Here is a 25928-nt window from a genome sequence, read left to right as displayed (position 1 = left end):
GTTTTTGTTTTTTTTCAGCAAATACACCTGAAACAAAATCCAGCTTGACGAGAGACCTGAACGAAAGGCCTTACAGTAGATTGCTTTGCTTTGGCCTGGCTCTTTAAAGGGTGACTTTTCTTCTCAAGAGTTCAGTTGATTTTTAGCTAGTTGGTTGTTTAAATTCTCTTTTCTCACTGTACACAGATCTGCACTGCCCTTAGTTTTGACTGAATTCGCAGATTCACAAATTAAACATGAGCAGTTGTCATGGCCCGTCTGTTCTTGCTGGCTTGACCTGCCATTTCTGTTTCTGTTTCCTTGAACCTACTGATAATCATACTCACCTGCAGCTGACGAACTCATCGCTGGGCACTATTTAACAAAGTGGCTGATCTTCAGTTGTTGTTGGAACATTGATTGACAATAGTTAATGAAACCTTGGCTTTAGCAAAAGGTGATCTTATCATGTCTTGTCTTGGTAAAGAAAACTAACTTCTGTCTCCTTGTGTGCCCATGAAAACTGTGGAATTTTGGAGAGAACTCTTAGTTTTTGTAAATATTTCTGAGGGGACTGTGGAGCGCATGTGTTTGGGAAAGAAGCTGGGATGATCACTATGGAGGGAATCATGTTTTGCTGGACTGTTTTCACTTTGGTTTTACACTGTAAATAAACTCACAGTCCCTGTTGTGGAAGTCCTGGTTTTGGGTCCTGTTTTTCCACCAGTCAGCAAAACTGATGAAGAAATCCAGTCATTAATGGACCCAGCAGATTCCTGTCCTGTTACAGCAACTAGTTAGCAGGTTCTCCTCTGGAGTTTGGAGGAACTGACTTGGAGGAGCACAGCCCAGGGAGAAGCGAGCCTACAAATGCCGAAGCACGCCTCATGCAGCTTGGTGGGCTTGCCTCTGACCCTCAGTAAGGAGAAGGTGGCTGATGGTCAGTGAGTATTTATGGTGGCAGAAAGGGGCATGTCATTACCACCTGTCCCTTGTGGCCAGAAGATTTTTCTTGCCAGTAACTGTAGAGATACTAGCGGGCAAAATAAACTAAGCTTCCCTACCACAACCTAGGTGCCTGGTCAAACTCACCTTTAACACTCACACTCACTTTTGTCATGCCCTGATTGACTCTGGAGCTGAACAAAGGTTCCTTGATCAATCATTAGCAAAAGAGCCCAGCATTCTTCTAATCACCTTGGCTGAATCATTGCAAGTCTCTGCTCTGAATGACATGAGTCTCCTGGACAAAACTCATAGAATGGGTCTGGGTGGACTCTTTCGTGTCACAAAAACCGCCTGTGGTCAGCTGCCTCCTGTGTCTCGCCAAGTGCTCCATCTGTGCTGCTAGCACATAAGTTACTTTTGTTTAATATTTTGTTTGATCTGAAACATCTAAGTGTGGAAAACTCACAAAAAATAGGAAATTGGGAAGGGAGCAAAGATTTTTTCAAACCACTGTAAATGATGAGTTTGATTTAAAAAATATGTAACATTTTAAACACATCTTAAATACTTTTTCTGTTTGTTTTTTTGTCGTTTTATTTTTTTAAGCAGAATGACTGCACCTCAAGTTATAGTCAATACAGGGTTTCCTGTATTTAGTTGATGCCTAAAGATATTAGAAACCAAGAATACCAATCACATTCATACACTGCAGTGTGCTTTTCTGCATTCTGTGTTGAAGTTGGTACACAATCCCGGAAAAGACAAATTGCTTTAATTTCACAACCACTAAACACTCCCAATTTAAAAAATCCCACTCTATTTCAAATTTGGATGTCACCTTTCCACAAGCTGAGAGAGCAAAATGCCTTTACTTACATACAGTACTTGCACTAACCCTGGTTTCACTCGTCACAATGAGTTTCTTCTTGAGGAGCTTTTGTGTTGAATAAACTGTCCACAGTGAATTCAGTCACTGGATCATGTGACACTGTGGCACTGTATGACAGTGGAGATTTATGAGCATGGGGATGATATGTTGCCAGATCTAAGTGCATGTCAGCAGCCTGGCTAAGTTCATACGACAGCGTGTCCAGGGCTTTGCTGAAAATCCTGGATCTCATTACAATAATTCAGCTGGTTGGTGAGAAAAGCATAGAAGAGGCTCTTTGGTACAGAGTCGGTGAATAATGGCTGTCCAGAAATGTTCATTAGATGGGGAACTGATTTTGTTCGACCTTGACCCCATTTTCACAAAAATCACACATATTTGCAAATAGTATATTTAAAACTGGAAGCTAGAGTGGAAATGAGACAGACAGACAAATAGACAGAATCGACTACATACTCCCTTCCCTTTGCGGGGAGACTGATGATAAAACACTTAATGAACAACTAGAATAACATATGTGATATAAGATGAAAATAGCATAAGGATTTTTTTTTTTAACATTTTCCTTGACTTCCATCTGAAGACACAAACATGGACTGCAGCTGGTCTTTCACAGATGTTACACATTGGCGTATACTGATTCATCCAAGTCAGTCTGCATAGAAAAATAAGTTTAATTCATTCTATTGTTTGATGCAGGCACATAACAAATGAAGAAAACCTAACTCACCCCTACGTTGCCATATACATGAAAATTGGTGTAAATGTCATTGCAATGGGCATCCTCATAGTTCTCTTTCCTGCAGAAACAATAAAGAAAAGCACACAAGGTTTTTTTCTTATATACATGAAAATGAAGTTCAGTCACTCCTTCTTAGGTTACATTTAATCAAAGGTTTTGTTTGTTTGCTAATTGAGGTGAAGAATGTATACCTCCCTGCTGGGGCATAATGAGGGATCTCTACAGGTCTCTCTGACTTCATTGTGCTCAGGTCAGATGGTGGTGTCTCCCCTGATCTCCGCGTGCTAGCAGAAATATGTTTGGGTGTTTTTGTTTGAGTTTTTTGGCATTACCTTTAATGATATTACAATAATTTGCTTAATGACTCACCATTTTTTAACTCCGACAGCAGTAGTTATCAAAATAATGAGCAAAATGACACCTGTTCCAGAGGCAATAAAGATATATTGCATGTTGTCTAAAGAAAAAGAAAAGCATACTGTGTTTTTTGTCATGTAAATGTTGAATAAAAAGAATTTATGTTCTATTTTTGACATTTTTACTTACCATTAACAGGTAAAGAGAGTGTAAGGTTAGCATTTCCCAGCGTGTTGTTTGCCAGACAGTGAACAAACCTAAAGGACCCAAAGTCTGTCTGCAGAGTCCCAGTAGTAACAGAGCCATTTGTCTCTACTGTGGTGCTTTGCAGAACTTTGTCACCAAGAACAAAATGGACCATGCTGGGGGGCCTGGACTGTACAATGCAATCACACTTTACTATGCCGTTATATGAGGAGCACTTAGAGTAAGTCTCAATGTCAGGGCCATCTGTAAGAACAGCAAATGTAATTAGAAACATATATCCATGGATTCATCTTTTGTTGTTATATTTGTTCTATTATTTACTTACATAACACATTGAGCTTCAGGGTGCTTGATTTGACTCGCCCTTCTTCATTGACAGCAGTGCAGTACACGGCCTCTGAGTGTCTGGAGACATTTGACATTGTGTAGGTTTCTCCCTTATTCAGCAGAACACCAGTTTCACTGTGCCACTCATAGCTGCTGACAGGGTTAGCATCACTGGAGCACTTCAGGTGTGCAGTTTCTCCCTCATTCACATCTGACTGGTACTCGACCTTCACATTCACTGGAGCATCTGCATAGAAACATTTAACCCTTACTCTGCAGCATTTTGTATTATTTTACACAGTGAGGTAAAAGCTGAGTTTCATTAAGCATTTTGACATAATGGTAGTACTAGAGTAAATTTTCAAGCAGTTGCCAAAGTCAGCAAGATTCTGATTGGACAAATATATCGATGATAGGCTGAGCCCATCGGCGTCATCATGATAAAAGCGATTAACAATTAACCCATCCAGATGGGTTTAGTGCATTAAAAATTTTAACCTCGTTAATTGTGATGACCGCTTTAACGCTCTAAATTTTTTGGGAAATTAGTTTGTCCATGCTTGAACTTATTCTGTGTTGTAAACGCGCAAATCAGTCCGTGCATGATTACATTGCTCCACCCATCAAAAATGGGTGACTCGCCCATCTTCGATTATTGGACTGACGATTGTCGGTTGGAAAATTTTTACATATTGCCCAACCCTACCATGAACTAACAAAATATCCAAGTAGTCCATCTAATATTTGATATATTTTGGTCAATGGAGACCAGACAGACTGCTAAACTAACATCACCATTGACTTATAAAGTCATAACTGATAAACGGAGACACAGACAGAATTTGCTCTTCTTTCTGTCACATGCCCATCCAGTGAAAATACCAGACATCTTATTGCTGACTGTGGTTGTAATCTATATGAGTCATGATGACTGTGAATCCTGTGACTCTGACTGAAGCTCTGCAGAAGCTGCAAAAATTAGACTGTAATAATGATATTTTTTAAAATGGTAACACAACTTCACATTCACTGCTGAAATGAAATTTATCACGTCACCAATCACGCTGGAATGTTTGACCCCCTTAGCTTCTGCTTTACATATAATCCCCTTTCTTTTTATTTGGACTTTCTTTTGTCTGTTTAAACATGTAAATGATACATCAAAAAGTACTGCACAAATTTTAGTTTTTAAAATGCTTGAGGAATTTGTCTTTTATCATCAACACATATTTAGAAATGCACACTTACATTTTACTTTAAGGGTCTTGGATGTTTCTTGGTGCTTTCCTCCGTGGTATGTTACCCTGCATTGTAACAGTTTGTTGTGATCAGTGCGGTTTGAGCGAAACATTAAAATTGATGTTGCCTTCCACTGGCCATCATGAAGCTTCTGTGCTTGAAAATGCTGCTCTCCAGAGTGACTCCAGTGAAAAGCTGGTGGATATGTGGGGCAGGAGTGAAACACAGAGCAGGATGCAGACACAGGTTGACCCTCCTTTATGTCCTCATGCGCAGAAAAATCAATGGCATTTGGTTCACCTGTGTTAACAAGAAAGACAACAAGAGAACACTTAATGTACTCGGCAGTTGATACTGTATTTTATAAAGCTTTGACTTATGAACTTGCCTTCCTTATATTAATTAAATTTGTTGATACTGTATTTTTCAGACCATAATGTGAACCGGATTATAAGACGCACTGTCGATGAACGGGTCTGTTTTCATACATAAGACATAAGACGTATTAAGCAAAACGTCTTAATACGTTTTCAACTCATTCTTCTTGCTTCCTCCACTTCCGTACCATTGATTCATTAATTATCTCAGTTGTTCTCCTGACTGAAGTTTGGTCCGTTTACAGCATTCTGCGTTGCGATTGCATTTGTCCCTAACCATCGGGAACCCTCCCATTAATGAGTGGATAAAAAGTTAGCATTCATCCTCCAGCTTCACTGTGTTTATGTTATGCTAACATAGCTGTGCCGCTAGCGATCATGTAGCAAATAATTATGTACCAGCTAATCCAACTTCAGTAACCCTACAAAAGTCACCGCTATTTAGTTTTCTGTCTTTGTTTATGTTGGAAGTGATAGCAGAGCTGTACAAGTTAATTTTTTCAGAAATCTCTCAGTCAGAACATGCTATATCATGTTTAGGTGGAAACTAGTGAGCTAACTTCCTGCTAAATTCTGACTCCTTAAATTTCGTAAATTTTCATGGTTTTCATGGACGCTGGGTGTTAAACTTAATTGTTACACCCGGTAAAGCAGCAACGCAGATCATTTTATTAAAGATGAAACAATTCTTTAACTCAGGTTTTAACTCTCAGTGATGCTGCAGTGATTGTTTGACTTTGGGACCTGAAGCAGAGTTTGGACCCAGATTACACCGCGAGGCTCCTGAGTATGGTAGCCGTAATTCTCTGACAAGCCATCATGCTTCGTACTAAAGCACTTGTTGACAGATTTTTGAGCGTACCACATGAAATTGGTTCGAGGTCAGTAAGCACAACCAGAATTCACACATAAGGTACACCGGATTATAAGGCGCACTCTCAATTTTTGAGAAAATTCAAGGATTTTAAGTGTGACTTATATTGCAGAAAATACGTTAAACATGAATAAAATGTTGAAAATCACCACCAGAGTCTAGTGAGTTTAGTAATAACACAGATATATTACTAACACATATTACAAGGAAGTATGGGGGGAAAGAATAGGAAGAAAGATATTTCCTGTTTTGTTTGAGTTGCTGTTCATGAAAAAAAAGAATCAGCTCTGGTTGGAAAATATAACAGGAAAAGAGTGGTGGCTTCATTTGGAATGATTTAATCTTTCCATGTCTGCATGTTTCCAAACCGATGCAAGATGTACTTTCAGTCTGATTTCAAGCTTGAGAATGTAGGAAAACAAAGAACTGGATGCAACATCACACATAAACTGAAATATAAAATGAATTAGCCTGATTTAATAGCACAAATGATGAACATGAAAACAGAAATATTAAAGAAAAAAAACCCTCTAAACCAAATCAATTTGTATTAACCGCAAAACCTGTCTTTCAAGGTTCTAGGTAATTAGTTACATTGGGCTTTCAGAAGCAAAATGTGAGGAAAAAAGGCACAGACACCGAACACCCTGCTGGATAATATTAATAATAAAGTGCTATTATAGGTTGACTTGCTGGTTCATAAATGCATTGTCAGAGCTTAGGTTTGAATGAGTTAGGTAACAAAGCAAAAGCGTATCTGTTATTAGTACAAATGAATCAGCTCAGACCAAAAAACTAGCAACAACACTGAATAAACAGACAACACTAAGCTTGCGATTTTATTATTGGCAATATTAATGAACATTTTACTTACGAATCATTGAAATGGAGATTTTCTTATTTAAGTAGGAAAAACTGTTATAGCCTCCAAGTTCAATCCTGAAGTGAAAAGGCCCTCCATCATTTTGTTGAAGATTTTCAATCATCAGAGAACAGTTACTCTTGCTGATGTCTCCAAGAAGTTTTGTTCGTCTCCTATACTGCTCGAGCATTTTAGACTCAGTTGGATGATAGATGACTTGATTCCCATCATTGGTCCAAATCCCTGTGAATGTTTGGACCTTTGCATTTGGGTAGTTATAAGAGCAAGGGATCACCACACATGACCCAAGGAGACCTTTTACTGAGGATGGGACATCAATAGTCCAAGATGATGCTTCTGTTTGAGCAACTGTAATAAAATGCACACCAAAATGTGAAGAAATGAAGCACAGAAACAGGTTGATCAACAAGAGACAGGAATCTTAAATGTATGAAACAAAATGCTGATTCCCTAAAAACTGCCTGGACAACAAAAGATGCCTTATAAGACACACAACAGACTGTTCAGTTCTGTAACTGGCAAATAAGTAAGTAAACATTACCTCTATTTATGCACATTGTGCAAAATGTATCATACCTTTGACGCAAATGCATATGAAAAACAAAAGCCACTGCCAAACATCCATCTCTTCTTCTTATTTCCACATCTAAAAAAAATAACAAATGTGTGTATGTGTGGGTGCTTTTATTTCCTCTATGGACAAGTGATGTCAAGTTTCCGTTCTGCTTTTAATACTCACTTGATCCACTTTGCCACAATTTTTAAGTGTAGAATGGGGAAGCAGGTCATACGTATCAATATTTATCCTTTTTGAATGATTTGCCAAGATTTTATCAAAGGGGTGTTAAGAAAATAACGGAAGAGCTGCTATGGACTTGTGGTGATAATCACAGTTTAACGTGGGCAGCTGCAGCTCCATGTAATGTAATGTCGGCACAATACTGTGCACAAGACAAAAACTTGTAGTTTGTTTCCTGGGCGCAAAGGTGCTTGAGCTTGTGTTTCCTTTTTAGTTACTGGCCGGGATTAAAGATGACAAACGCGATTTAAACAGAGAGTGATAGACACTTAGAAAACTGCAGAGCACTTTATCAGTTTCTGATATCCCATCACCGTCACACAGCTGAGTTTTAGCTCAGCAAACTGTTTTTAAGTTAATTCACTCAGGTTCTGTCTGTCGGTTCATGTTTACTTCTCTGTTTTATTTACAGCTGAGCAAATCAGTTTGGCTCAGAGTAAGTTTCATACCTGCATAGTTTTACTGAAGATTATTGTCGTACATATGTTAAACTGAACCATTCACTTTTCTTTAACTGGTGTCCACATTTGTTGGATTTTTTTGTAGCCATGAATTTTGGGTCAAAACTAACATTAAAAATCTTTTTTATACAAGGAGGAAAGAGGGGCTTGTTAAATAGCCTATTTATCTTAGTATAATGGTGTACAGTTCTTACCAGTTTGTCCTTGGAAGGGCCACACGAGTCCAGATTTCCAAGGACACCGCTCTCGTGGGCGTTATCTGTGATACTCCTAAACTATAAGTTAAACGTCAAAGTCTCTCCTCAAAATCTGTTATCCTGTGTTCAAAACCAAGCAATGTATTAGGGTTAAAACACACAAGTTTTTCTATTTTTTAAACATTTTTTATGAGTAATATTTTTTGTTGTTGTTGAATGAGCTATTTCATAAATATGACCTGACATTTAGTTGGTTGGAGGCTTTTCTTTCATGATAGTCTTTCAGCATCTTCTTCTTTCAGTGTGTTAAAATATTCCTGGCAGCTGTCTTTGGTTAGTTTCTCATTTCTAGTTTTTCTTAGAACTAAGCAGAGATGGGCAGTAATGTGTAATGCGATTACGTTTTTCAAATAACGAGTAAAGTAAGGGATTTCCATTGCAAAAAAGTAATTAAATTAGTGCTGTCAAAATTAATGTGTTAACGCAGATTAAGCTGTCATCGCGATTAACGCGATACAAGAAATGTAACGCTATTAACGCATCTGGAGTGCAGAATGACTCAAAATCCCTGAACTGTTTCTGTCAACTGAATTTCCTTTTCACCAAAGTACCTCCAGCTTAAAATATCACATTTACATAACATATACGTTAGCCGGAGATGCTCCTACCACTTTGGCTAACACGTCACCCAGTTTGCGACAAACCACTCATGGAGCATATCGGACATATTGACTGACATAATGCCAAGTGGATTGCAACAAACTGCAGACCTGTTAATATTGTTGAGAATATTAGCCTTGTATAGCTTTGGTTCCTCATTTCAAGGAGTTGCAGTGCCTCCTCAAGAGTGACAGAGAGAGAGTGGATAAATGTTTAGAGTTAGAGTTTAGAGTTTTTTGTTAACACGAATGTTCAAGATGTTCAATAAACATGTTAAGTGCATATATTTTCTCTTTTTTTCAGAGTCCGTTTGTTCATGCAAAATGAAATCGATTAATATAGATTAAAAATGAATGATATTTAATTGTGATTAATCAAAGTTAATCCACAGTAGCCCTGTGATGAATCTGATTAAACATTTCAATTGCTTGACAGCACTAATATATATTTTATATTTGTGTATATTTACCTATTAGTATGTACTTACCTATTAGGTTTTTTTAAAAGTCACATTTCACAGGAGAGAACCTGTGTTAAAAGACTGAAGAAAACTATTCAAATTTTCTTTGAATTTAAGCATACATGCATTGTTTAGCCTCATTTTATTTCATTATATTGCATAAATGTTTGTTACAAGCTTAAATATAAAGTTGAAAAAGTGTAATTGCAGCCAGGCTATAGATCAAGTAATTGCGATTAATGGCGATTAATTACAGAAAATTGTGAGATTAATTAGTTTGTTTTTTTTTAATCTATTGAGAGCACTAAATTAAATTACTGTTGCTTTCCCGTAAGCATGCTGTGTTACTAAACTGTGATTTTGTTACTGAGAGTGTCTCATGACAATCACATAAGAGTGCGCGCGTTCGTGACAGCAACAGACGTGTAGATTAACAAGAGTGCGGGAGAAAATACAACCATGTGGTGTTTAAAGCTTGGAAGCACTTTACTTTGAGTTTGAGTCCGTAAAAAGTGGCAAAAACATTATTCCGTTCAGTTCAATTCAATTTTATTTATAAAGCGCCAAAACACAACAACAGTCGCCTCAAGGCGCTTTATATTGTACAGTAGATTGTACAATACTAGATACAGAGAACAACCCAACAATCATATAACCCCCTATGAGCAAGCACTTTGGCGACAGTGGGAAGGAAAAACTCCCTTTTAACAGGACGAGACCTCCGGCAGAACCAGGCTCAGGGAGGGGCGGCCATTTTCTGCAACCGGTTGGGGTGAGAGAAGGAAAACAGGATAAAGACATACAGAGTGTACAGTGGACAGTGTACATTACTGTCTGCTGTACACTGTGTACTTCCTATAGCAACTTCAAATCTGAGCAAGCACCTAGCACACTGGCAAGGGTAAAATTCACAGAGAAACCCTTGGATCCCCCCACTGAATGACAGCTGTGGAGACACAGAAGAAGTATGATGAAGCAAAAACTGCAGTTTGAGTGTAAATGAATGTTTAATGTTCAAAAAGAGGTTTACATTACTGCTCTGTTTAGAACACAGGAAATTGTGGATGCAGGGTGTGGTTTTTGGCTCAGCTAGTAGCTGGATTGGCTGGCACAGCCGGTAGACATCACCTAATTATGCCTCTCTATTTTATGCAGTAGTATACTGGGACCACTGCGTGTTTACCTTAATTTTATTTTTAATTAATGAATTAACATAGTCTGTGAATAAGGTGACAAGATCACAAGAAACTCATGTGGTACAAAGTAGGACACGTTACTAATGCCTGAAGCCACATTGAAAGATGCTGTATCAATCACTGTAAACAACAGTATTAATAATATAAAAGAAACCCGTTCCAACAAAAGCAGGGTTGAGTATTTCACATGTGTATGAATACACTTTGTTGCTCTCCTGAACAGGTAATTCAGCATAAGGGTAGTTGTGAGCGAGATCAATCTCCTCCATACTTAAGCTGTGTGTTCCTGTAACACCATCATCGTCACGATTTACCAATAAGTCCTGCATCCTGACTGTGTCCTCTTTCTGGCTTCCCCAGGAAAGTTTCTTGGGAATGTTGAAGCCAGTGGTTGCTGAATTACCCATGATACCAAGGAAAAATCTGTAAATTAAAAAGAAACCCTGCATCAATCAAGTGAAGAATATTAAATTAAGTGTAATTTATATAGCGCCAAATCATAACAAAAGTCACCTCAAGATGCTTTTCTATACTTGTGGTTTCTCTTTGTTGCAATTACTAAACTATTTTTTATAAACTATTATTTTTTTAGCTGTTGTTACATCTGTTATTATTATTTTTTTATTTAAATTATCATTATTTTTATACATATACATGAATGAAATGATATAAGTTTTCAGTGATATTTAATGATGAGTAGTTTGATTTCCACAGCAAAGGAAAAACAAATTGATTTCCACAGCAAAGGAACAAGAAGGTGAAACATCTTTAACACTACTAGTCACTCACCACTTGCTCACGTTGTACATCATCTTTGTTGATGTGTTTGATCGCCACCTACAGGCCAGTCAGTAGTATTTGGGTTATTACAAGCAATGGTAAGAGAGATATATCATTAAGATTTGTACTCACTGGTAAATCATCTGTTTTTCTTCTCCCAGCATAAACAGAACCAAAGCTTCCTTCCCCGAGCATTTCAAGCTCTTCGTATTTGGCCTCAGGGAAGGCTACACAGACAGAGAGAGAAACATATTTTTGCATGTGAACTTCGGATAATGTGGGATAAATGGAACAAATATCTTGTTGTTTTCTCACGTGTAGCACAACGTAGGAAATAGTAAAATTAGAAATGTTTCCACTACTAGAAATACTCAATTTGGTTTGTTTAGCTGAAGCAGGTAACTGGAAAGAGTGTAGAAGGAAGCTCAACGGGTCAAGTATTAGCATTTCAGAGTATACTTTGTTGCTGTAAGAAGTAGGGTAGGGCAGGGCAATATGACCAAAAATATTTATCACGATATATATTTGAAAATTTGCGATAACGATATAACTGATGATATAATTGGTGCGAGTCAAAATACTTTACGACTCCACAACTTTATTAGTGCAAAAAAAACCCATCAATTTATTTTCACTCAAACAAGCAGCTGTTTTTTATGTACATTAAAGCTATATAAAAATTTAATAGTGCAAATGCAAATTCCTTTCCACCATGTGCGTATGAAAACAAAGGCACTGCGCATGTGCGTTTATTCTATTGCGATATTTAATTTTCTTAACATTGCCTAATATTGTATTGGTATTACTGTAAACTGAATAATATGACATGCTACTTTTGATTAGGTCTCATTTACTTTAAATCTGTTATTGTTAACAAAATATTTCTTAAACAAAAGAGAAAATTGCACATCCTCTCACAATATTTAGACTCTTCGGTACATAGCTGCATCATGGAGTTTAGCGATTTTCATACAATTGTGTCTGAGTCAGTATGTTAGGGCTTGCTGATGTTAAACAGAGAGGCGATTATATCGTATACATTGTTTAGTATTTTGTATCAGAGTGATTAAAAAGTTTCCATCAGCTACTAAAGAGCTGGAAGTTAAACCCAGCTCCACAACACTGTTGGTGTGTCCCACTGTGGAGGAGACTGACATTACAACTAGGAAATGACTGCATACTAGCACCACTTACTGACCTAACGCACCGAGTTCTGAAAATGACTGCTGTTTGCATGACGTTGCTATAATTGCCATTAGTGAAAGACATTGGAAAAAGGCTTAAAACTCAATGAAGAATTTGCAAACCTAAAAGCAACAAAACAAACTTAAGATACCTTTAATCCTAAATCCACAGCCTAATACAGTTCGGTCCTATATAGTCATCTACTACTGATCTTACTTAGTTTACCTCTGTTTCTGTTGAATGGGAGGGACATGTTCCCACTGTTGTAAATGGGAGCTGATTTACTGCTGCATCCTGGCGAGGGCTCACAGTCATCTTCCCTGGTTGCCTATCTAGATGTTTCTGTCCCTGGCAGCTGCTTATTTCTGTGCTCCTCATGTGATTCTCCGATACTGGTGCCTCTCTCCTGTTTTTTAGCTGGTGTCTCTCTCGAGGTGCTGGCCTTTCTTTTCACACCCTTTATTGGCACAGTGTCTACTGCCGACTGAGCAGGTCCACAGCCACTCCTCAGCCTTTTTCTAGGTGACTCTGATGCAGTGCTGGCTTTCATCTTTTTTTCCAAGCTACATGTGGCTTTAGTGGTGCTGCCACGGCTCTCTATAAATCAGATAATCCATGCAGTTTGATTTCGATTGAACCAAGAAGTCTGTGTGATGTTCAGTGCCACTGAGTTTTAATGTTCACCATTTTACAAATTTGAAAATACTTAACTAATTAATGCAGCTAAAGTTTAGAGAAGATTTGGGGGTTTAGTTTAAGGTCTGTGTCAAAGTCAGACTTTCTACAATATATCCAGCTGGTTGAAAGTAACTATGTACATTTACTCTAAGACTGCACTGAAGTCCAGTTACTTTATGTCTTTACTCAGGTATTTCTATTTTGTTCACATTTTGCTTCATAACTATATGACGAAGATATAACATTATATTTGTAATATAACAACACTCAAAAGTACAGAGAGGTGTTTTTGTCCTTTAGCTTAGTCTACACAACCAGGCTTTAAAGTCACAATAACATCATACTGCAAATAGTAAAAATGTAAAGACTCCTGCAGAAAATTAAGAATACAGTTGATCCGTTTCCAATAACAACCAATTGCATTTTCAATACAAAGAAGAAAAATGCACTTTTCTGCATGAAAACCAAGAAAAATTATGCTAACTGTAACTAAATAAAAAAATACTTAAAATAAAATAATTTGCATTTGAAAAACTTTAGTGTACAAATACACTAAATTACAGACATAAAACTCAGTTTGAAGCTGTCTGCAGTGGATTCTACCTGCTCGGAGCTCTCCTCTCTCTATGGCTCACACAAAAAGATTTTTCTTTTAGACCAGTTGTGCTTCAGATGTCAGTTTGTGCGTTTATGTGTTAATGATTTTGTTTACTGTTTTATTCAAAAAGGAAATCCAGAAAATGCTTTGTGATTGTTTTCTTGCCACTGCCTTTTTTGCTTAAGTTTTAATGTTGACATACATTGTCAACCTGAACATCGAAACACGAAATGAGAGAAAACAAAATGAAGTGTATTTGCAGAATTTCTTTTTCTTCTTAGAAGGAATCTGTAACGCTATTGTTTTTTAATATTTATAATAGAAAACAGTGGTTCTGCTGTTTTCCCTCTTTTTCTTAAAGCATAAAGCGTACATAATAACAAAACACTCAAATTACACATAAACATATGTGAGGAGAAAAGGTCTTTAAGTATATACCTTAAATATAACCACTGATCACCAATGATCATGAGTTAATCACTGACTTGTTCCAAGTATGACCTAACGCCTTGTAGTTGGGAGGCTTTTCTTTCATTATAGTCTTTCAGCACCATCTTCTGGTGAGTTTGTTCAAATATTCCTGGCTGTAGTCGCCAGTAAGTCGTGTTCAAAGTAACACTTCTTTGGTGCAGTGGTGCTATTTTTTCCCACTTTGAAGTGACTGGAAATGATTTTTTCATATTTACCGACACAGAAAAATTTTGATAAGCAATGAAGCAGCAGCTGAAGCCTGTGTGCAAATAAATGTTTAATGCTCAAAAATAAGCACTAAAAACAGGAAGTTATGAATCTGGTCTATAAAGATATCTGGCATAAATTACACTTTGACACAAGACTGCACATCCATTCAAGTATAAAAACACAAAGTATAAATAAAATCAAAGAATGCAGGTTTAGTGCAAATGATGTAAAAATAGTCACACAGACAACAGACAATATGGACTGGAATACACATACACACAGAACTACTGTGAAAAAAGATTAAAATGAGCCCCAGAAAGACAACAAAAACAGCTGGGAAACATGCAAACAACATCAAAACATAAAGCACACAAAGACTCCAGAGATGGAGGGAAGCATGAAAAGCTAAGATAGAAAAAAAAAAACCTAAAAAATTAAACAGACAGAAGAATTCACTGCACGGACAAAAGTAGATACTGGACACTGACACTGAATTATGAATAATTCAAAGTGCTCCATAGTACAGTGGCTAGCATTGTTGCCTCACTGCAAGAAGGTTGGGGGTTTGAATCCAGTCTGGCCTTTTTTTTTGTATGTTTTCATGAGTTATGTCAGGGTACTTCCTCCCACAGTTCAAATCCAAGTATCATGTTAGATTAACTGATGGTTCTAAACTTGACCGTAGGTGTGAATGTGAGTATTAATGGTTTGCTGTCAATCTGTCCCTTTGACCGACTGAGCTACTGTTTGGAGTGTACCCTGCCTCTTGCTCCATACCAGACCTATTTACATTTAAGTTTATTATAAAAAGATAATCAAAGACAAAATATCTTATAAAAGTATATTTTGTCAATACTAGTTTTGGTGATGGATTCTTAGATGCATAACAAATATTCATTTGTTTTATCAGCTGAGCAGAGAAATCTCAAAATAGGCTCACCATTAGACCATAAACCAAGAGGCCAAACCAGAAGTACATGGAAGTCAGAATGTATGTCCTTTCACTTCTGCAAGGAGGCTTACATTTTAGTTACAAACTGTTAATATAATACCTCTGTTACATAATACCTCCAGTACCATGAGTTTAACTGTCACACAAGGATGGAACTGTAAGCAACAACAAAGTGCAAAGTTGTTTATATGCACGGTTTTCACAAAAGAAGACATGAATTACATTTGTTTAAAAAGGAAAACACATTTTAAATACAGTTTTTAATCTGTAAATAGAATGGCTGAAACTTATTGTTTCTGCAGAGCAAAGGACTTCCTTTACATAGTCAATGCCTGTATGTCATCATATGCAGGCATCTTGTTGTTACTTCCTCTCACAAGTTGAGCGAGAAAACCACCCTTTAGTAGAGATGCTACCAAGAAGCATATATACCAAGGGGCTGTTTGTTACCACCTTATTAATCAGAACTGAGTATCTTTTTGTTGTTCTGTTGTGTTGTTTGAATTGTTCACTGTAAAATCACATATTTCTGGATCCTCCGTTCCAACAAAAGCAGGGTTGAGTATTTCACATGTGTATGAATACACTTTGTTGCTCTCCTGAACAGGTAATTCAGCATAAGGGTAGTTGTGAGCGAGATCAATCTCCTCCATACTTAAGCTGTGTGTTCCTGTAACACTCCAGAGATCATCGTCACGATTTACCAATAAGTCCTGCATGCTGACTGTGTCCTCTTTCTGGCTTCCCCAGGACAGTTTCTTGGAAATGCTAAAGCCAGTGGTTGCTGAATTACCCATGATACCAAGGAGAAAATCTGTAAATTAAAAAAGAAAAAAACAACAACAAGCCTACTAGTAAATAAATACATGTATGAATGTATGAGTGAAGAATTTGCAGAACAGAGTTTTGTTTTTGTTTTACCTGGTCACTAAAACAGCTGCTGGGTCTTTCTACTGAAGCAACAAATGCTGAATGATGGCTGATCTGGTCTATTTTAAAGACCTGACTGTGTCTGTTATTGATGGAACATTTAAGAGTCATCAAACAGTAACAATTGAAGTTTATCTCATAGTAATTAACATAAACCAATCAATCAATCAATTACTGGAAAATGCAATCACCATTTTAAAGGTTTTTGAAATCTTGATGAAAATAACCAAAACAAACAGTTTTTAGTTGTGAGGTTTAAGTTTATGTATTCTCCAGAAAGTTTATTTCATTTTGATGTTGTCATATGTCATAAAGTTTAATAAAACAGGTACATTTATCACCTGACATTGAACTCTGCAAAAAAGAAAATATTTATTAGACTATGCGCCAATATGGACTTAATTTTAAGTGACATATGGATGAATCACTGCATTGACCCTTTTCCTTTGATTCATTTTTTTAAACACCACTTGTTCTTGATTAAATCAAATTAAAATTAGATTAATTTTTAATGAGTTTTATTATAAAAAATGACAAAGTAAGAATAGAAGTTAACATGTTTTAGTCCAATACATGTCTGAAGATGTAATTTTCACCTAGCAACTGAACCGTGGTGGACTTAACTGTGGGATCCTTCCACGAGTTTCTTTTATGATTTTTTTATGGGCAAACACAGGAGGATGGGAGAGGCGACAAGGACTAGTTTTAAGTTTGAGTAGGGTCAGTGTCACTGAGCATGAGGTGATAACCTGGACCCACCCTACAGAGGTTGCATAGTTCAACTTCTCCAGGATCACACACACACACACACACACACACACACACACACACACACACACTTTTGTATTGCACTGTCATTTTCTGGCCCATACTAATATTTCAGTGAATACTGAAGGAGGCCAGTTTATTTAAGGATCTTTGTTCTTACCGTCTGTGGTAACTTATGTTTAAAATAAGCTTTCTTTGTCACAACCAATTGGTTCCAATCAACTGTGATAAATAAAAATATCGTCTGTACATATGCAGACCCCCAAACTGAACATCCTGAGCAGGTGGTTAGGATTGTGGAAAAAAACATATGTTAGTCTGATTTATATGCCTTGTAATTAAAATGAAGATTTTTAATTTGGCATCTACTTTAAATACATATCTTGAAAGGAGTGACACAGACTTTTAAAACAATTGGCTTCTGGCTAAACCTCAACAAACATGTTTGTATTGAGGGTAATGTAAAAAGTGGAGTCATTTCAACTATGCCAACAATCAGCGTACTCTTTCTTATTATTGATTTTTTTTTTTCTTGTTGAGTTTTTTAGCTCCTTAGACCTGAGGACAGCACACATTTCTTGATTTTTATCTCGATGGTTGTTGCTGATTAATGAATAAACAGACCAGACCAGGGTGACCAGATCACAACACACTGCCATGAGAAGTGGGATAATGAGATGAGAGATAAACATCCAGTCTAGTCCCACATAAAGTGGGAGATGTGGTCACCCATATCTGTTAGGCTGTTTGTAAGCATTGATACCATTTATTTGTAATGCATATTTAATTAACTCACAATGTAGCTAATATAAGATTTAAAATTGACACGCTTTCCTGAGTATTTTCTCCAGTTAAAACATTAACAGCTACTATGTGTTAAATGTCATTTTTTATGAAGAGGATTAGCACACATTGTGCTGTTGTTCAATAACTAATCACAAAAACAATAGCGATAAAACAGCTAATAAACATATTTAGTAACTTGACAACTTTGTAATTAGTAATTACTGCAAAACTTTAATAGTAATTTTTCAAAGCACATTATTTGATCAGACAAACAAAAGTACAAAACAGAACTTCTCTTACTTACAATATTTTACAAGGAAATGTGAATGACAGATGATAGGAAAACTAATATAATATGTATGTGGTATAAGATGAATATAGCACTAGGATTTTTTTTTTCCTTGACTCCGACCTGACCGCAGCTGGTCTTCCACATATATTACACGTTGGCGTATACTGATTCATCCCAGTCAGTCTGCACAGAAAAGACTGCTTAAGTCACTCCAGTCTTTGACGCATGATTAGATTAAATTTTAAAAAATACAAAACTTTACCTACCTCTATGTTCCCATACACACTGTCATTGGCGTAAATGTCATTGTAATGGACATCCTCATAGTTCTCCTTCCTGTACAAAGAATGCAAAAAGCAAACAAGTTTGGGTTTTTCCTCTACACACAAATTATATCAAATATTCATCATTTATGTTTAATAAAGAATAAAGTTTGTTTTGTTTTTGTTTTTTTAACTGATTTGAAGAATTAAAACCTTTTTGTTTGGGCGTAACGAGGGGGCTCCGCAGGTCTGTCTGACCTCGTGGTGCTTAAGTCAGATTTTGGTGTGCCGTCAGATTGCCCCTTGCTGAAATTTAAAACATCAACTAAGACTTTCCAAAACCTCTATAATACAACAATAGCATAACATCGCAGCAATTAGAAGCAGATAAATATTGTTTTATTTTATGATCATATTTAAAACAGGTATTGACATTTTACATGACTTGAACTTATACCTGTTAATGTTTTATAGTGTGTAACTTGTCCTTAACAACTTACCATTTTTTAACAACTCCCACTCCAATGGTTATCAGAATTATCAGAAAAATCACACCTGCTCCAGAGGCTATGAAAATATTCTGCATGTTGTCTGTTCAAAAAGAAAACACATTGAATATTTTTTGTTTTGCCATGTAACAAAACAAACTTTAGTGATAATAGTGATAATAATCTATGCTGTTTTCTTGAGATTCAAAGTTTTCTTTTCTTACCATAAACAGGTAAAAAGAGTGTGAGATTAGCATTTCCCAACGTGTTGTTTGCCAGGCAGTGCACAAACCTAAAGGACCCAAAGTCTGTCTGCAGAGTCCCAGTAGTAACAGAGCCATTTTTCTCTACTTTGCTGCTTGGCAGGACTCTGTCACCAAGAACAAAATGCACCATGCTGGGAGGCCTGGATTGTACGATGCAATCACACTTTACTATGCCGTTATATGAGGAACACTTAGAATAAGTCTCAATGTCAGGGGCATCTGTTAAGACAGCAGATATAATTAAGATCTGGCAGATCTTCTAGCAGATACATTTATTATATACGTTTGAATGAAAAGAAAAATCTCTTCTGTTGTTATATTTCTTGTATTGTTTACTTACAAAACACATTGAGCTGCACGGTGCTTGATTTGACTCGTCCTTCTTCATTAACAGCAGTGCAGTACACGGCCTCTGAGTGTCTGGAGACATTTGACATTGTGTAGGTTTGTCCCTTATTCAGCAGAACACCAGTTTCACTGTGCCATTCATAGCTGCTGACAGGGTTAGCATCACTGGAGCACTTCAGGTGTGCAGTTTCTCCCTCATTCACATCTGGCTGGTACTCGACCTTCACATTCACTGGAGCAACTACATAGAAACATTTAACCCTTAATGTTACTGTGCAACATTTTAGTTTATTTTTCATACATTCAGGTCAAAGTTGAGCTTGTTTCAATATTTTGACGTGGTGTAGCAATAAAAGAAAACTTCAGAAACCAAAGAGATAAACATAAATGTTATGACAAAATATCAAAGCCAATGTTACATATCAACCAGAAACATTTTATGATTTTTTTCTGTTCAGATTTTTTAAAAAACATTTTATTTTCAGTCTCTTTGGTTTCATTATTACATTTTTTTGCCCCAATAAAAAAAAAAAAACAACTAAAACTTTATATGAAACTATGTCCCATCTTTTAAAACTTTCTTACTAAATTACAGCATTTACAATATTTAAGGGATTCTTTTTTAATAATAATAATAATAATAATAATAATATTGGATTTATATAGCACTTTTCAAGGCACCCAAAGCGCTTTACAATACCACTATTCATCCACTCTCACACACACACTGATGGAGGCAAGCTACAGTTGTAGCCGCAGCTGCCCTGGGGCAGACTGACAGAAGCGAGGCTGCCATATCGCGCCATCGGCCCCTCTGGCCAACACCAGTAGGTGGTAGGGTAAAGTGTCTTGCCCAAGGACACAAAGACCAGGACAGAGAGCCCAGGGATTGAACCGGCAACCTTCCGGTTACAGATGCGCTTCCCAACCCCCTGAGCGGTCGCCCCGTTATTAACACCAACATGTTGTTAAAGCTGCACACTTACATTTTACTTTAATTGTCTTGGATGGTTCCCGCTGCTTTCCTCCGTGGTATGTAACTCTGCATTGTAAAGGTTTGTTGTGATCAGTGCGGTCTGAGCGAAAGGTCAGAGTAGATGTTGCTTTCCACTGGCCATTTTGAAGATTCTGTGTCTGAAAATGTTGCTCTCCAGAGTGACTCCAGTGGAAATCAGGTGGATATGTGGGGCAGGAGTGAGACACAGAGCAGAATGCAGATATAGTTTGACCCTCCTTTACCTCTTCTTGCACAAAGAAATCAGTGGGATTTGGTTCACCTATTTTAACGAGAACACATGGACATCATATGACTGCTGTAATGCAACACTTGGCACTTGACGCATGTGGCAGTTGATGTCGTGTTTTATGTGGGACAAAAAACATAAAAAAGATATTTCCTGCCTCATTTAGGTTGTTGTCCACAGGAAAAAATAAATAAATCATTTATTTTGCTTAAAAATATAAGATAAAAAAAAAGTAGGGGCTTTATTTGGCATGATTTTCTTACTGTGTCTGCACTTTTCCCAACCAAATTATATTTTTTGTAAAAAAAAAAACAAAACATCAACAACAACAACAACTTGTTAACTGTGTGGTAACATCACACATCTGCTTAAAGAAAAACGGTATTTGATTAAGCCTATTTTAATACCAAAAATGAAGAACCTGAAAACGTTTAAACTTAATTTATATTAATTGAGCACATATCTTTCTGAAAATAAAAAAAGCCTAGAAATAAAGAAAGGCTTATAAGATCTACAAAATGTAATTTTTTTTCAACAGTATTAACTAAAATTTTACTTACCGATCATAGAAATAGAGACTTTGTTATTAGAGTAGGAAAACTTGTTTGGACCTTCTAGTTCAATCCTGAAAAAGAAAGGTCCTCCATCACTTTGCTGAAGATTTTCAATCATCAGAGAACAGTTTTTCTTGCTGAGGTCTCCCAGAAGTTTTGTTCGTCCCCTATACTTCTCCATAGTGTTAGACTCAGTTGGATGATAGATGACTTGGTCATCAATCCTCCAAATCCCTGTGAATGTATGGGCCATTATATCTGGGTAGTTATAAGAGCAGGGGATCACCACACATGAGCCAAGGAGACCTTCCACTGAGGATGGCACATCAACTGTCCAGGATGATTCCGTTTGAGTGGCTGCAATAAATTGCACAATAAAATGGAGTGAAGTGAGACGCAGAAACAGGACAATTGATAAGAGAAAGAACGCTTAAATGCATGAAACAAAATGCATATTCCCCTGAATTAGTTCTAGAATTTCTGAAAATAAATTCATACAAAACGCAGAACATATCATACCTTTGAAGCAAATGCATATGAAAAACACAAGCCACTGTAAAGCATCCATCTTGTCTTCTAAAAAATAAAGACTGTGTGGGTGCTTTCATTTCCTCCAGGGGAGAAGTGAAAGGTTTGGTTTCCTTCCTGTTTGTATTAGCCATTGCGTTCACTTTAACACAAAGTCTCTTGCATGTATAATGTGGAAAGCTTGTTTTATTAATTTATCAATGGACTTTTCACTGCATTGATTATAAGTAGTTTTAACACATCTACAGAGCTATTTGTTAGTATAAGCTCAGTTTTCAATGTTCACTTTGAGCTCAATAAGAAGAGTTATGATAAAATTGTTTGTGTTTTTCTTCAGTGAACCCCCCCCCCAAAAAAAAAAAAAAAAAAAAACCCACACCAGTTTACCTAAAAAACAATAGACCACAAACTATGGGACCAACAAAGCAACAGATGAGAAGCTGTATATAACTGTTTAGCAAGCATGATTACATTTTACAGACCATGTATGATATGTGCAGTACAATTTATAGAAGCATCAGTAAAGCAATGCGTGCTAAATACTAATAGCAAATTACCAAAGCATCCAATTAAAACAGTACACTGTGTCGTGTGTTTAACTGGTTCTTACACAATCCCAGAAAGAAATAAAATTGTTTTGCTTTCATTTCACAAAAAAGAGTTAGTCTTAAATTGGCGTGTTAGTCTCATTTCCTCTTCACACTTTGAGAGAAGAGATAACTCATATACTTGTACCAGCAGCACCAAGGATCTTTTTGTTTACTCATCACAACTATTGTATGTTTCTTCTTGTGGAGCTGTTAATGTTAAATGAACTGGCCACATAGTCATTTATGGATCCTCCTTTAGAAAAAAAGTATTTCACACATGTATGGATACACCTTGTTGCCACAAAAAGAGAAAAAAAGCTCAGAGTGTGGAATGTGTAATATTGGTAGAGCTCACATGATGGACAGAAGGAGGTTAAATATGCTGTGTGTGCAGGACACTAGTTGGAAGGGAAGCAAGGGCAGAAGTATTCGATGTTGATTTGATAGGTAGAGAAATAGAGTAGATTGTTGATTGTATGCGAATACAGATGTTGCTGGAAATCAGAGATATGATATTGAATGTTGTCAGAGAATATGACCCACAACTTGGATGTCAGTTTGAAGACAGTGTTGTGGAAGTTTTCCATTTAAATAAAGCCTGCAGACGAGCAGTAGCTAACATTCTTTAATCAAAACACACAAAGTGTCACGGCTGAGGAGGCGAGCCGTGTGGTGTGGAGGAAGGAGGACCCAAGATGCAAGCAGTGGATGAAAATGCTAGTGAAGTTTATTAACGAGGTGGTGTAGTGGCAAACGAGCAGTGGGGCATGACAAAATAACTAAAGACACCTAAACTGGGAGAACTAAAATAACAGACCTGGGAGCATACGACAAAGGGATGAGAGGCAGAGAGAGGCAGACGAAGAGCAGGACACCGAGGAACACAGAGTAACGCAGACTGACACGGAGTAACACAGACAAACCGGCAACAGGCAGGAGAACACACAGGGCTTAAATACACACACCAGTAATCAGGGGATGAGAGACAGGAGGGCAACACAGCTGGGAGGAATCAGAGCTGGCGGGACAGGGGAAACGTAAACTGAACACTCTCACATCAGACAGAGACCTTCACAATAAAACAGGAAACTCAGACACGGGGACCCAAACAAGACACAGAACTAAACAGACAGATTCACAAACAGACGGGGTGACACAGACAGACAGAGACACAGACGCAGACTCAGAGGCAGACCGAATATAACACATAGAACTCAAACAATAATAATCATCATCATAATAAACTAGAAAATGATAATAAACTGAAAGCGCTGGGTCACCGACCCAGGACCATGACACAAAGAACAGACAACCAAGTTTGTGGAGAGCCCACATGACCGCGGGGTAGACGGTCAGCAGAGTCTCTCTGAGTCTAACATGGCTCTCAGTTAAATACCTTCTCCAGGAACAAAAGGCAGTACCTTAAGGTTCACACTCCCTTGCTACCTCCCAGAGTCCTCAAAGAGACAACAGACTCTTCCTGTGGAGTTGTCTGCGTCCCCCAACTTCCTTACTAGACCCCCACCATTTGTCTTATAGTATGAGTGTGAAACATGCTTAAAAATTCAGTGGCACCAAGGCATCATACAATAAAATAATGTGATTAATACATAAGTAAAAGAAATTCCTATACAACAGGCAAATTACTAAGTAAGTTAAAAGAAGTAACTGCCCTTTTACATGTACTAGGATTCTGTGTCCACTCTCCTCTGCTCTTCTCTCTCTACACCAGGGATGTCAAACTCATTTTATGTCGCGGGCCACATACAGCCCACTTTGAGCTGTAAGCTGGAAGGGCCACTAAAACTCCTGTTTCTATCAGTGTAAAGAAGTTACACATTTAACAGTTGTTCTACTTGATTTAAAAAAGCTGCTGTGAGAAAGAAAGAAATCTGTCAGTACGACTTGTAGGAGTTAAATTGTAAAGGCTGGCTGGCTAGTTGACTTTTTGCACAATCCACTGTCATTGTGGCACTTTTCTATTGCACTGCTATGTCTGCACATTCTTGTGTCTGTATCGTTCTGTTCTGTTCTGTTCTGTTCTGTTCTGTTCTGTCTGATCCAGATCCAGATCTAACAAAGACAGGAGGGCAGGCAGGTGGTGAAAAGTGAGTCAGTTTACAAGAGGCAGCATGAGGAATCCAATTGGTGGTGACCAGCGTCCAGGGAGGTATGCAAACTACCAGGTAATTAGAGTGGAGATCTGAGAGACTACAAAGGTCACAAGAGAACAAGATAAGTTTAACATGTGGTTAGTTGACCAACGGGTGAAGAACAGATGTTGCCACTAGTCTAAATACTGCCTGTAGATTAGCCTAGATCTCCAACAGGTGAGTATAGCAGGTATTAGACACAGTGAGGACAGAGAGAGACTTATTCACACTAACCCAACTATATCCCACTGTATCCCACTGGGAGGTTTGAGAGAGGCAGAATAGGCAGAAATTAAATGTGTGCAAGGTGATATTTACAAGTATTCTATAGTGCCACTGCAAGTTAAGTTCAAGGTAAAAATTCATAGACTTACAGCTGTGATTAGCTCTTGCCTTACATACCCATTAATCCTGGGAATAGATTGACCTGGGTGTAATGTGTTCATGGGGTAATGTTTATGGGTGCACTCACAACTGGCAGGGACATGGAGTGTCTGCGCTGTGCTTGGTGGTGATCTGATGTCAGCAGACATTAACTCCTGGAAGAAGGTAATTCCATTGGTTCCGGTGACTCGCTCCATGAAAGATATTCCACTGTAGTGGACGATACTTTAAGCCAGGGGTGTCAAACTCATTTTACATTATGGGCCACATATAGTCCACTTTGATCTTAAGCATGCCAGACCAGTTAAGTTACATATTTAACTGTTTCTCTACCTGACAAAGAAAAGGCTGCTGTGACAAAGAAAGAAATCAGTCAGTACAACTATTTAGGCTTACATTGTAAGAAATGTGTAAAATTATAGAAAATGTTCTCATAGGTCATTGACCAGACAGTCCAGTTTTTTGTTGTTGTTGTTGTTGTTTGTTGTTTGTTGTTTGTTTGTTGTTTTATTTTTAACTGTAGTTAAAGAGAAATTTCTATAGTAGAGAGGGAAAAACAGAGGTTCTATTGGAGAAGTATTTTGCAACTTGGCATAATTTAGGAAAAGTTTAAAAATCTTTTGTATTGAATAGCAGAAATTTGGCTTCCTTGTCAGAGGTAGTTTTTGGGAAAAAGAAACAACAATGGCCAACAACACTGTGCAAAACTGTAATAAGCAAGCGACTAAGGCAGTAAATATAGATTCTAATGAGAAACTGGTCTTGAAGCACACTGAGAGAGAGAGAGAGAGCTGTGGTATACAAATGTGAAGCATAGTTTCGGTCTTCTTATGCTGCTGGTTCAGCAAATTTTTGTTGGGGAGAG

The 25928-nt window shown here is 37.4% G+C and overlaps 2 protein-coding genes across 2 annotated transcripts; both read right to left on the bottom strand.

The window, feature by feature from the left end:
• Nucleotides 1-2435: 2435 nt before the first annotated feature.
• On the bottom strand, nucleotides 2436-7447 carry LOC102789378 (sialic acid-binding Ig-like lectin 14). The gene is made up of 9 exons (XM_087847754.1): nucleotides 7399-7447; nucleotides 6814-7170; nucleotides 4698-4988; nucleotides 3448-3696; nucleotides 3105-3365; nucleotides 2928-3015; nucleotides 2750-2842; nucleotides 2547-2616; nucleotides 2436-2471 (listed from the first exon to the last, which is right to left on the bottom strand). The coding sequence occupies exons 1-9, from the start codon at nucleotides 7445-7447 to the stop codon at nucleotides 2436-2438; spliced, it is 1494 nt and encodes a 497-aa protein (XP_087703880.1).
• A 10710-nt stretch (nucleotides 7448-18157) lies between these two features.
• On the bottom strand, nucleotides 18158-21984 carry LOC102789681 (sialic acid-binding Ig-like lectin 14). The gene is made up of 9 exons (XM_006809653.3): nucleotides 21928-21984; nucleotides 21415-21765; nucleotides 20597-20887; nucleotides 19603-19851; nucleotides 19221-19481; nucleotides 19009-19099; nucleotides 18722-18814; nucleotides 18512-18581; nucleotides 18158-18428 (listed from the first exon to the last, which is right to left on the bottom strand). The coding sequence occupies exons 1-9, from the start codon at nucleotides 21974-21976 to the stop codon at nucleotides 18393-18395; spliced, it is 1491 nt and encodes a 496-aa protein (XP_006809716.2). The 5' UTR covers nucleotides 21977-21984; the 3' UTR covers nucleotides 18158-18392.
• Nucleotides 21985-25928: the final 3944 nt, after the last annotated feature.

This window comes from Neolamprologus brichardi, chromosome 11 (assembly GCF_056152115.1).
Source record: "Neolamprologus brichardi isolate AB-2024 chromosome 11, ASM5615211v1, whole genome shotgun sequence".
Lineage (NCBI taxonomy): Eukaryota > Metazoa > Chordata > Actinopteri > Cichliformes > Cichlidae > Neolamprologus > Neolamprologus brichardi.
The sequence above is the reverse complement of the archived record's forward strand: the minus strand, read 5'-3'. Positions and strand labels throughout refer to the sequence as shown.